This window comes from Mesoplodon bidens, assembly GCF_964165515.1.
Source record: "Mesoplodon bidens genome assembly, chromosome: 19".
Lineage (NCBI taxonomy): Eukaryota > Metazoa > Chordata > Mammalia > Artiodactyla > Ziphiidae > Mesoplodon > Mesoplodon bidens.
The window spans coordinates 15,937,638-15,949,750 of record NC_138179.1 but is presented as its reverse complement, the minus strand read 5'-3'; the positions used below and the strand labels follow the sequence as shown (position 1 = coordinate 15,949,750).

At 46.9% G+C, this 12,113-nt stretch overlaps 2 protein-coding genes across 2 annotated transcripts in view; both read left to right on the top strand.

The window, feature by feature from the left end:
* The first annotated feature begins 7,188 nt into the window (after positions 1 to 7,188).
* LOC308607208 (UPF0415 protein C7orf25 homolog) lies at positions 7,189 to 9,035 on the top strand. The gene is made up of 2 exons (XM_081218923.1): positions 7,189 to 7,218; positions 7,289 to 9,035. Exon 2 carries the CDS (start codon positions 7,310 to 7,312, stop codon positions 8,573 to 8,575), a length of 1,266 nt encoding a protein of 421 aa, XP_081075049.1. The 5' UTR covers positions 7,189 to 7,218; positions 7,289 to 7,309; the 3' UTR covers positions 8,576 to 9,035.
* A 2,377-nt stretch (positions 9,036 to 11,412) lies between these two features.
* Positions 11,413 to 12,113, top strand: part of SLC6A4 (solute carrier family 6 member 4) — a gene marked incomplete at its 5' end in the record, with an annotated part of 21,927 nt that continues 21,226 nt past the window's right edge. Inside the window, one exon of the mRNA XM_081219836.1 lies at positions 11,413 to 11,538. Coding sequence (XP_081075962.1) covers positions 11,413 to 11,538 — 126 coding nt within the window. The remainder of the gene's footprint in view (positions 11,539 to 12,113) is intronic.

The window sequence follows — 12,113 nt, the reverse complement described above, 5'->3', positions numbered from 1 at the left end:
GCTTTTCTAGGGTGGGCACGAGACCCAACGTCAGCTAGCACAGCCCCCCCATTTCTAGGCAGAGCTCAGCGAACTGACATGGGTCCACATGCAGAAATGATCTCTGAGTAAAGGCTCTGTGCAGGGGGCACTTCCTCCTGCCTGACCTTTGTCAGCTGTCAGCACCTGGGAAGATGGAGGCTCACTTACTGAACGTCAACATTTTTGTAAACCAAGTGTTTTCCCAGCCGGGTGTCTAATGGGGTGACAAAACGAGTGGAGACAAGTCCGGCTGCCTTATTCTCCTCTTTCCTTTGGCTCCCCTGGAACCTGGCAGCAGCTCCCTTGCTGCCACCCCAGCCCGGGACCAAGGGCACTTGATAGTGGGTATCGTAAGCCCTAGGCTTTCTAAAAGCCAGGACAGGATAGCTCTCTATTAACCCCCAAAACTCCTGGACTGCAGAGTGAGGGATGAACCCCAGCGACGTGGAGACACGGAGGTGGTGTCCCAGGGCCAGCTCGACTGCCAGGGTCCCCATGCCACTTGCTAGTGCCTGAGGTCTGGCGCTGGGAGGTCTCCTGGAATCCTGAGGTCCAGTTCTTTGTGTCATTATTTGAGGTAGGAAGGGAAGAGGTAGGGTCTGTGACGAGGCCGGTGGCAGATGTTGGAGAGCCACCTGTGTGCCCTGGGCAAATCCAGAGCTGGAGCCTGGCAGGTGGGCTTGGTGAGAGGGAGCCAGTCAGTGGGCCTTTGCCTTCTCATGTTGTCGTGTGGTCTTTCGGGGCATATTCAAGGAAAAAGAAGATGGTATTTCCTTTGCTATGGAGCTGCTGCATGAAAATAAGATAAACTGATTTTTCTCCCTCTAACTAAGGGATTCCCTAGAGTTAGGGAAGAGGAGAGCTGGAAGGGGCCTCTCCGGGGAGCTGCTCCGAGTCCTCTGTGGCTTGTTGAAGTTCGCCCACAGCCCTGAGTTCCAGGCTAGGCCTCGAACTTGAGTCTCCTGCGCATCTGTTTTTTTCTCTCCGCTGGGTGTGTTGTTTTAAACGCTAAATTAGCTGGCTCTTTTCCTTGTTTCAGAGGAGAGGAGCTGGGGCAGGAAGGAAAGGGGAGGGACGAGACAGGGAGAGACGGGGAGAGAGGAGATATGCTATTCCAGGCAGCAGGGAGGTTTGACTGACTGGGGGTTTCCCAGCTCGTCCGAGGGCTAGAATTATTTTTCTCCCCCCCATTTTTTTTTTTTATGATTTAAAAAATTTTTATTGGAGTATAGTTGACTTACAGTGTTGTGTTAGTTTCAGGTGTACAGCAAAGTGAATCAGTTATACATACACATATATCCAGTCTTTTTTTTTTTTAGATTCTTTTCCCATGTAGGCCATTACAGAGTATTGAGTAGAGTTCCCTGTGCTCTACTATATAGGTCCTTATTAGTTATGTCTTTTATATATAATAGTGTGTATATGTCAATCCCAATCTCCCAATTTATCCCTCCCTCCTTTACCCCCTGGTAATCATAAGTTTGTTTTTTTTTAACATCTTTATTGGAGTATAATTGCTTTACAATGTTGTATTAGTTTATGCTGTATAACAATGTGAATCGCTATATATATATACATATAACCCCATATCCCCTCCCTCTTGCATCTCCCTCCCACCCTCCCTGTGCCACCCCTAGACCATACCACCCTGAATGCACCCAATCCCATCTCCCCTCAGTTTTTTTTTTGTTTTTTTTTTTTGCGGTACGCGGGCCTCTCACTGTTGTGGCCTCTCCCGTTGCGGAGCACAGGCTCCGGACGTGCAGGCTCATCGGCCATGGCTCACGGGCCCAGCCGCTCTGCGGCATGTGGGATCTTCCTAGACCGAGGCACGAACCCGTGTCCCCTGCATCGGCAGGCGGACTCTCAACCACTGCGCCACCAAGGAAGCCCATCTCCCCCTCAGTTTTTAATTTTGAAATATTTCAACTGAAAAGTTGGTGAAGTGGCCCAGTGAAGCTTCACCAGTTGTTAACATTTTGCCACATTTGGGCCTAAGCTTTCTCTCTAATTAGACACATTTCTAATTTTTACACATGTTAACATATATATAACTTGATACATTATGTATAATATGATATAACTAATGTAATAATTATACTATATATATGTACATATATATATATAATTTTGTTGTTGAACGTGTGAGAATTTGCAGATATCCAAATACTTCACCCCTGGATACTTTAGCTCGTGTCTCCTAAGAACAAGGACATCCTCCTACATAATCAGAGCCCCATAATTATCACATTTGGAAAACTTAACATTGATAAAATATTTTATAAAATATACAGCCCATATTCAGATTTCCCTCACTATCTCAGTGATGTCCGTTTTAGCTCAGAGGGTTACTTTTTTTTTTAATTTTTTAATTTTTTATTTTTGCTGTGTTGGGTCTTCGTTTCTGTGCGAGGGCTTTCTCTAGTTGCGGCGAGCGGGGGTCACTCTTCATCGCGGTGCGCGGGCCTCTCACTATCGCGGCCTCTCTTGTTGCGGAGCACAGGCTCCAGACGCGCAGGCTCAGCAGCTGTGGCCCACGGGCCTAGTTGCTCCGTGGCATGTGGGATCTTCCGAGACCAGGGCTCGAACCCATGTCCCCTGCATTGGCAGGCGGACTCTCAACCACTGCGCCGCCAGGGAAGCCCTCAGAGGGTTACTTTTTGAGACCATCAGATCCTAGGGATGAGAAATTACCTCTTGCCCTCATGTCAGTGCATCTGAGAACTAGATCAATTCTGTGTAATGATGAACTGATTTTTCATGAATGTTCCCGAACCATGTGTGTGTGACACATTGTAAAGCACATTTCAGAACTTGACCTAAGAGCATAGGCACCTTTGAGCAACGTTACCCAAGTCACAAACAGCCTGTGGCTGCAGAGGCGGCCCCCATCCCCCGCCCTACTCTGCGGCTGGACCCCATCTCTCCCCTCGTTTAGTTCTCCCCCTCCCTGCCCCACCCAGAGAAACGGGCCCGGTTCCCCCTTCCCTTCCTCTTCACTCACATTGTATCTAATTCCACTTCGAATCCCTTTCTCCTCCCCTTCTCTCTTCTACCAGCTGCCCTCCGTAAATCTGCCCTCATTTCGTAACACCCTCTCCCTGGGGCTGGTTTTCTCTCTCTCCCGTCTCTCCCTCTCTCGACTTTCTTTGTGGGTCTAATCATGTCTGTTTCACACAAAAGTAGTCTTAGTAATATACCTGTGTTAAGGAAAAGAAAAATCTGTGTTTGGAAGTGCTCCCATGTTTTTTTAAATCTTGATTTCTATTTATTGCATAAATTGCATTATAACAATAAAAGAGTATTAGAAGGTGTAAGTGATACTCCTCATTCTTTTTTTTTTTCTTTTTTAAGGAAACTAACTCTTTTTTAATGATTATTTTTTAAATTTATTTTTTGGCTGTGTTGGGTCTTCGTTGCTGTGCGGGCTTTCTCTAGTTGTGGTGAGCAGGGGCTGCTCTTCATTGTGGTGCGCAGGCTTCTCATTGCGGTGGCTTCTCTTGTTGCAGAGCACAGGCTCTAGGTGCACAGGCTTCAGTAGTTGTGGCTCACGGGCTCTAGAGTGCAGGCTCAGTAGTTGTGGCGCACGGACTTAGTTGCCCTGTGGCATGTGGGATCTTCCCGGGCCAGGGAACAAACCCGTGTCCCCTGCATTGGCAGGCGGATTCTTAACGACTGTGCCATGAAGGAAGCCCGGTACTCCTCATTCTGCCTAATCTAACACACCACCTGTGCGAGTTTCCCAAGCCTCTTTCCTGGCCTTGTCCATGTTGAAACAGAGTGAAGGCAGTTTTGTTTTCTGCAAAAAGTTGTAAATTGTGTAGTTAAATGTAATAAGGGATCTGTGTCCTCAACTTCTAAAGGCACCTCCACAGATTCTATACACAAGCCTCTCTACCTCCTTATCCTTCTCTCTTTAAATTTACTTTTCCTTAGGAACCAGGAAGAATGTTAAAATAAACAACTTCTAATCAGTTTAATTGTCACCTCCCACCCCCTTTTGTAGTACTTAACAATGCTGTGTTCTACAGCTTGCATTTTAGGTGTTTTTGTATTTTATGGTTAAACTAGGATTTTGTAAACTAGGTTAGTAAGTTAACCACCGTTTACAACATTTCCTTCTGTAGGTAGAAAATATATTGCAAGTTCCAAACAAACAACCCACAAATGAATGTTGGAACACAGACCTTTGACGGGCATGCCTGCTGGTACTTGTTTCAAAGTCTAAAAGCACAACCTGGGCTCTTCTTTAATCCTAGACATGTCAGTCTTTTCCAATCCAGAGTTCATTAAAATTATTGTGACAGTCCTCCCTCGGCCCCCGAGATGCACAACGGATCTTCCTAATGGGTGAGGAGGGAGGAGGGGCAGCCCCCTGAGATTGGGACCCCGGGAAGAAAGAGTAGAGCCTCACCTGAGGCTTACACCTGCCAGCATGGCAGCTGTGGTTCCCTGGGTCCCATGCCCAGGAAACCTGATATAGACCCTCTGTGCTGGGAGCTGTGCAGAGCACACACCGGTCAGCAAGTATTTGAGTACAGAATGTATGAGCCATGGCCCCTGCTTCCAGGGGGAGGTGAAGCAACTAGACATAAAAGGATAACTAGTGATACTTGAAAATCAGTGAGGAATGACAAATGAGTAGAGAGAGATCATCTTGGACTGGGGTGGTGAGAGAAAGCTACAGGGCGGGGGTGGATAGAGACAAGCCACGCCTGGAGGATGCAGGACGATTTGAGGGAGCGAAGCGGCAGGGTGGCGATGCACTGGGCATGCTCAGTGGCCCACCTGCCCCTAGTAACCTGGGGTACTTGTTAACAATGCAGCACCCACTGCATTGGATCTCTTTATTAGAATCTCCGAGAGAGCAGCCCAGGAATCTGCTGTTTACAAGTTTCCCAGTGACTCCAAGCCACTGATTGAGAGGAACAAGCAAGAACCAGTGAGGGCCTATGGATGGGGATGGAGGCTGTAGCTTCTGGCTCAAGTGGCCCACTTGTGCTGTGGGCTACGAATCACTTAGCCTTGTGGGCCCCAGTTTCTCGGACTGGGGTGAGGAGTAGAAAAGCAGAATGGGTTGCATATATGTGGTGGCTCAGTGGCCATCAACTCACTGTCATTTATTGATGCTTTCCATGTGCTAGACACTGAGTTAAGTGTTTGTCATACGTTTATTTAATTTCCACAACAACCTTTAGGAAGCAGGAATTTTAAGGGTCTGCTTTTACATATGGGGAAAGTGAAGCTCAGAGAGGTTAAGCAACCTGCCCAAAGTCACACAGCCAGTAAGTGATGGGTCTGGGATTCCACTGCAGATGTGTGCAACAGGAGAGCCATGGATTGTGGACACACAAGGACTGTTAAAAATGATGCCTCAGGAAGGTAGTTAGTCTAGGCTTTCCTGTTCGTGTTCACTACAGCAGGGCTATTTATGCCTATCTATGCCAGATCCACTTCTTTTTATTAAAGTCAAAATAAATAATCCATTGTACTTTTACCCAGCCTCTGGAGTGATCTCAACCCCAGCACAAATGGCTGATCCTCTAAATTTTACACCCTGTGTGGTGAGAAGCTTGAAGCTGTCCTCCCCCAGGGAAAGTTCTGGATGGAGACCCTTTTCCTTTCTCATGGTAACTGGCCCAAATGGCCCTGAGCATTATAGCCTATTTAATTCCTCTCCAAAAAATTAAACTGTCTCATACAAGGCACTCTTTGGATAGGGAGATGGCTGTGATAGTGGAGTTCATTTCTATCCCTTACGTCCAAAAAACAAGGAGATTTTCTCTACTCTCTCTGTTCAGATCATGAAGTCTCTGTTTTGTTTGAAAGGCGAGTAGGAGTCCCGTGGCTTATGACCCTCAGAGAACTCAACGGTCCCTTCAACAGGTACAAATATAAGCCACCATTTTGCACTGTGAAGACATGAGCCAGAAGCAGCGAAAATCCAGGGTCCTGTGACAGAAGCTATGCAATAGCAACAAAAGGAAGACCTTTAAAACCCAAGGGCAACTTGGAAGCTAAAAATGCAAGGTATCTGAACACGCTGTGTCAAGTCGGTGGAAATCTTGGTTTACAGCAGGTTGTGTGGCAGCGGTAGGAGGCGGCACCGGCCTCTCCCTTGTTCCGCGTGCTGGTGTTTTCCTACCAGTCGTAGTTTGGCCTTGTACCATAAACTTCATGAAGGCAGGACTGAGCCTGCCTTGTCTGCAAGAGCCTAGCACATAGTAGGCAGACAGTACATGTCTGCTGAATTCGTGCCAGTCCGTGGCAGAGGAGCAGGTTCAGTGTTCACCGCATTACAGGCACCAGGACTCCGTAACTCCTATCGTCCTTGGTGTCCTGGGAACTTTAGACTCCCTCTGAATAGAGAGTGCCAATTGCCACTTGGGTATATGACCTATAATTAATCTTATCTCAGTGGTAAACCCATAATTCTTGTTGGTTTTGGGGGGTTTTCTTTTTTAGTTTTTGGTTTTTTTTTTGAAAATGAAAATTGAGTGTCCTGAGAAATGAACTCACTTTGATCTGGACATGTGAAGTCAAAGTACAAAATTTCTATAGTGTTTTTGCTTAGGATGTGCTGAGGCATCAAACAGACAAGTAGGGTCATGGGCATTTCCAAAGGGCTGGGTGGTTTCATGACTAATCACTGTAATTACATGCTTGTTCAGATACTGGTTCCCCTGGCTACAGAGACCAAGTTTGTGGAAAGAGGAATGGAGATTTGATCAGGAGAAGTTTAAACAGAAACAGTCCTTTTTACTGGGGGGTGGGGGGGAGGTGGAGTGAATTAGCCCACTCCCTGGGCTAATATGAGCATTCTGTCAAGTGCATCACTGCTCAGCCCCTCGTGTGCAGACCCCTGGGGGATGAGGCTCCTGCATGTCAAGCTGTCATCCTACCATGGAGCTGGGTGACGTGCACAGCCCCACCCACAGCTGGTCACCTGCTCAGCCCGGGAAAACGGCATACATTCAAGGTGCACAGGAAGGCTTCTGGGGCTGTTTCTGGCCACGGAGAAACTCAAGTCTGCCTGGAAGAGGACACAGCTATAATATTGGACTCATTTGCAGTCTCCTTACCCAGCAGGATAAAAATACCTTTTAAAAAAGAAAGCTCTCGGGGGCTGGCGCAGGCGGAGCTCGCGCCAGCGGAGCAGCAGCGGAGGCCGGAGTGGGTTGGGGGCTGCCCAGTGAGGTTACTCTGCGGGTCCCGGCCTCGCGTGCACGTCCCCGCCTGTTCGCGCTCGTGGTCCTGGGCGCAGCAGGAAAGGCATAATGCTGTCAGCATGTCTGCACACTCCATGCTCTGTGAACGGATCGCCATAGCCAAGGAACTGATGAAGAGAGCAGAATCACTCTCCAGGTCAAGAAAAGGTGGCATCGAAGGTAGTGCCAAGCTGTGCAGCAAACTGAAGGCAGAATTAAAATTCCTACAGAAGGTCGAAGCTGGGAAAGTAGCCATTAAGGAGTCCCATCTACAGAGCACTAACCTGACACACCTAAGAGCCATCGTGGAATCGGCAGAAAACCTGGAAGACGTGGTCAGCGTTCTCCATGTCTTTGGTTACACAGACACCTTGGGCGAAAAGCAGACCCTTGTGGTGGATGTCGTTGCCAATGGTGGTCATACTTGGGTGAAAGCCATTGGCCGGAAGGCCGAAGCTCTGCATAACATTTGGCTGGGCCGGGGACAGTATGGCGACAAAAGCATCGTTGAGCAGGCTGAAGACTTCCTCCAGGCCAGTCACCAGCAGCCGGTACAGTACAGCAACCCTCACATCGTCTTCGCATTTTACAACAGTGTCTCCAGCCCCATGGCCGAGAAGCTGAAAGAAATGGGTGTATCTGTGAGGGGAGACATAGTAGCCGTGAACTCTCTGTTAGAGCCCCGTGAAGAGCTCCAGGCCAGTGAGAGCGAATCAGATGATGATGGCCCCGAACTTTTGCGGGTGACCAGAGTAGACCGAGAAAACATCCTAGCAAGTGTCGCGTTTCCAACAGAGATCAAGGTTGACGTGTGCACAAGAGCCAACCTGGACATTACTACTTTAATCACATATGTATCCGCCCTCAGCTACGGAGGCTGCCGCTTTATCTTCAGAGAAAAAGTGCTCACCGAACAAGCAGAGCAAGAGAGGAAAGAGCAGGTTCTGCCACAGCTGGAGGCATTTATGAAGGGCAAGGAGTTGTTTGCCTGCGAATCTGCGGTCAAGGACTTTCAGTCTATCCTAGATACCTTAGGAGGACCCGGGGAGAGAGAGCGGGCTGCTATGCTAATTAAGCGAATTAATGTGGTCCCAGACCAGCCTTCTGAGCGTGCCTTGAAACTAGTGTCCAGTTCAAAAATCAACAGCCGCTCATTAACGATTTTTGGGACAGGAGACACCCTAAAAGCCATCACAATGACTGCCAATAGTGGTTTTGTCAGAGCTGCCAACAACCAGGGTGTTAAGTTCAGTGTGTTTATCCATCAGCCCAGAGCACTCACTGAGAGCAAAGAGGCCCTAGCTACCCCCTTACCAAAAGACTGCACAACTGACAACGAACACTGATGATATCCTTTAAATACTGTCATGGGAATAAGTTATTTATACCAAAGGCTGTGTCTTCCCATTCTTAATTGGAAAAAAAAAAAAAAAAAGGTCTATAGTAAAAATAATACTCTTTAGAGCTCTTAAACCAGTCAGGTTGACTGTCTGTCTCATCTATAAGGTATATAACCTAAAGTAGGAAAAAAGCACAAGAGGCAACCTTATTTATCAAACTGGCTACATTATAATTAGAGCAGAAATACATCTATATAAGGCTTGTAGCTGTATCACAGTGTTTTGATTTGTTTCATTCAGTAGGGCTACCACTCCCCTAATGGTAACCGCATCTCTTGGACTGTGGCTACATGGCATCTTGCATTAAATATCTGGAGAAACCTCTGAAAAAAAAAAAAAAAAAAAAAGAAAGCTCTCAAGACAACATTCTTAGAAAGCAACCTTCTTAACATCTCTTCCTTCTATATTCCTGGGCCAGCTTGCTCTCAACTATTGCTATCTGCTGGTCTCAGTAGGAAGAAAGCTGGTCAGTGCTCCGTAGAATCAGGAAAATGGGAAAGGAGTCTGGATCCACAGGCAGCATCCTGCAGGCAGAAGGGAACCCAGGCCCGGCCATCTGCTCCTGGATGACGGACTAGTCTTTGGGAGGCGCTTTCTTCTAAAAGGCAGAGGAGTGATTTGAAGAAAAGGAGATGTGCATCTCCTGCCTGTTCGGTGGCTCCGTGTGGCTGTAACTTATCTATTTGTACCCCGGGTTCTATGATTGGGTCAGGAGCCCAATAAGAGAACCCCAGAAAGCACAGCTGGATGGAGAGAGACCAGCCTCAGGGGGGAGAGGCAACCTGAAGTCATGATTGGGCTAAAGGACCCTCTGAATAGGTTTTCTTATGACTTGGGCTATTTCAGCCGTTGATGAATTTTTTTTTTTTTAATGCTGAGGGATATTTTAGGGAACAAGACCTTTTGTAATGCTCAGCAAAAATAGTCTGGTGTATTATTCTTCTAGGAGTTGCTCATAACAATTGCCAAGAAATCGAGATCAAATACCTTGGGGGCTGAACCCCTGAGAACCCTGAAGAACATACATTGCCCAACCAAAGTTCACCAGCCCACACACATTTTCCTACTTCCTGCAGTTACCCAGGGGAGGAAGTAAATGAAATCTAGAAAAATTCACATGGCTCTTGCAGCAGGAGGGTGACGGAGCCACTGTATGGCTAAACGTTTATTCCCCCGCCAACGTATTCCTCAGAGATGGGTGATGTTTCCCTTCTAGAGACTGTGATGGACATGCCAGAGGAAGGTTGGGTGATACAGTTGCTCTCTGAGCTTCAATTTAAATGAGAGGAAAGTTGCAGTATTAAAGATGGGAAGATGTTCCTACAGAAAATTTTGGGTAAAATTTTGAAGGTGGAAAAAGAAAGACCAGGGAAGGGGGGCCTCGGTCACAGGCAGGATCTGTCAGCTGGGTGCCGTCTGACCATCCGCATGTGGTAAAGCTCTATTTCTGCCATCTGGTCTGCAAGTTCTTCACTGTTTAATGTGGAAAACATGCCATTGATATAGGCTGGAGGGAAGTACAGAGGCCTTCTTCAAACAACACAACCAGAGACTGCCAAGTTCAGGTTTAATTTAGCTGTGTATTCAAATATATTGACAACTCATCTCTCTCAAAAACAAAAACACCTTAAAACAAAAATCCCTTAGCCTGGTAAATGGTACCTTATGGTGGATGAGAGGATGTGTGGTTATTTAAAAAGTCCATCAAGTCTAGTTGAGGTCTCAGGGAACGGGTGGGGGCAGGGAAGGCTGCACAGCAGCATAAGGATAAGCAGAACAGGTTTTTATCTAGATCACTCTGTCAGAAATTCGTATCCTTCTATGGGTCATGTTTGCCTCCTTGAACCCGGGATAGGGTCAGAGGCGGGGGCCAGTTAGATAGGGTAGAACCCAGGACACCTACCCCAACCCGTTAACACACCACACACACACCCTCGCTACATAGAGGTGGTTTCTCTCTTGTTGCTGTGGTATTTTTGGTATCAATCAATCCCTTTAAAATTTTTATTTTCTACTTTACAGAAGGAAACTACCCAGTAAACATGAAACTCTAATTAGTTGCATCCTGTGTTCATTTCTGATCCTTGCCGATATTTCTGTGCATAGTCATCAGTGTGAATCTACATACCCTGTGTTCTAATTTTTCACTCACTACATTTTTGTCTCCACCTTTCCACACGTGGATAGTTAAGTTGTAGTCATCGAAAGCCCCACCAGGGTAGGAGACATACACTCACATTTTTTATGAGCTACCAGTTCCTAGCCAGCCTCCCTACTGTTGGATTTGGAGGATTGGTATCAGATCTTTGCAGTTATGAATAGCAGTAGCAGGATCCCTGGACATCTTTTCCTAGAAAGGTATAATGTGATTTGAGGTGAGCAGAAACAAAGTTCAAGCCCAGAAGAATGAAGTTAGCTGGAAGGTCCTGGCTCCTTACTACTTTATAACAGGCCCTAGGGTTAAAGTCCGAAGGGGCTCGGATTTCTACCCCATGTCTGACATCTCAGAGAGCTGAGCTGACTTCCCTGTACCCTGGCCCACGTCAGTGACATGAAGGCACGGCAGCCCTGTGGCATGTGGGGACAGAGACACCAGTCACACTGGCATGTGTAACCTCCACGCTCTTCTCTCTGGCTCTTCCAGCGTGGATGAGAGGTGACCCTGCCTGCCCACTGTTGCAGAACACAAGTGGATTAGCCTCAGGAGTTGCTGGGGAGTGGCAAGAAGAATGAATGGTGAGCAGCAGTGACATTTAAGGCTCAGTGGGACTTACAGAGGCATGATGGGAATGCAGAAAGGCAAGGCACAGATGGACTGGACACAGCTGGAGGCAGCTAGAATCTGCCCAAAGGTTTCTAAGAGCTGGGCTCCAGGAAGAATGAAAAAGTCTACAGCTAAGGAGCTAGGGGTGCCTCACAAAGGGTGGCCTTTTCATCTCTTTCCTATGCTCTCTTCCTTTTTAAGTCACACCTATAGTTTATATAAAATATACTTTGAGTGTTCAGTTTAAATGATGGAGAGGACTGTCCTTATCTATTTGCAGCCAGAAACTGCTTCTTTGTTACTCTTTTCCCAGCACAGCATCCAAGACAATGTAAGTGCTCTGAGAAACTTTGTTGAAGTGAAGCTTTGTTCTTCTGAGTCACTGCTAAACTCCAGGGGTGGGATCCCAGTCCCTAAAATTGAGGTCAATACTTTGTTCTTAATAGAGCCTAGGCAAAACCTTGGTTATTTGCTATTTTGTTTGTTCTGTTATTTTGTTTTTTGCTTTTCAATTACTTGGTTGTGATTTGATGCCTTGCATAGGTTGAAAAATGTAGTTGATTTTACTTTACTTTAAAACTTTTTTTGATAGGCAAGAAGCAGATTTTTTAATACCCTTTGTAAAGATGTTATACAGAAAATGGATCATGGGAGGATGGTCATGTCCCAGGTCTCGGATGAGTTCCTGGGACAGGCCACCAAGTGAGGGTCCTTGGCTTC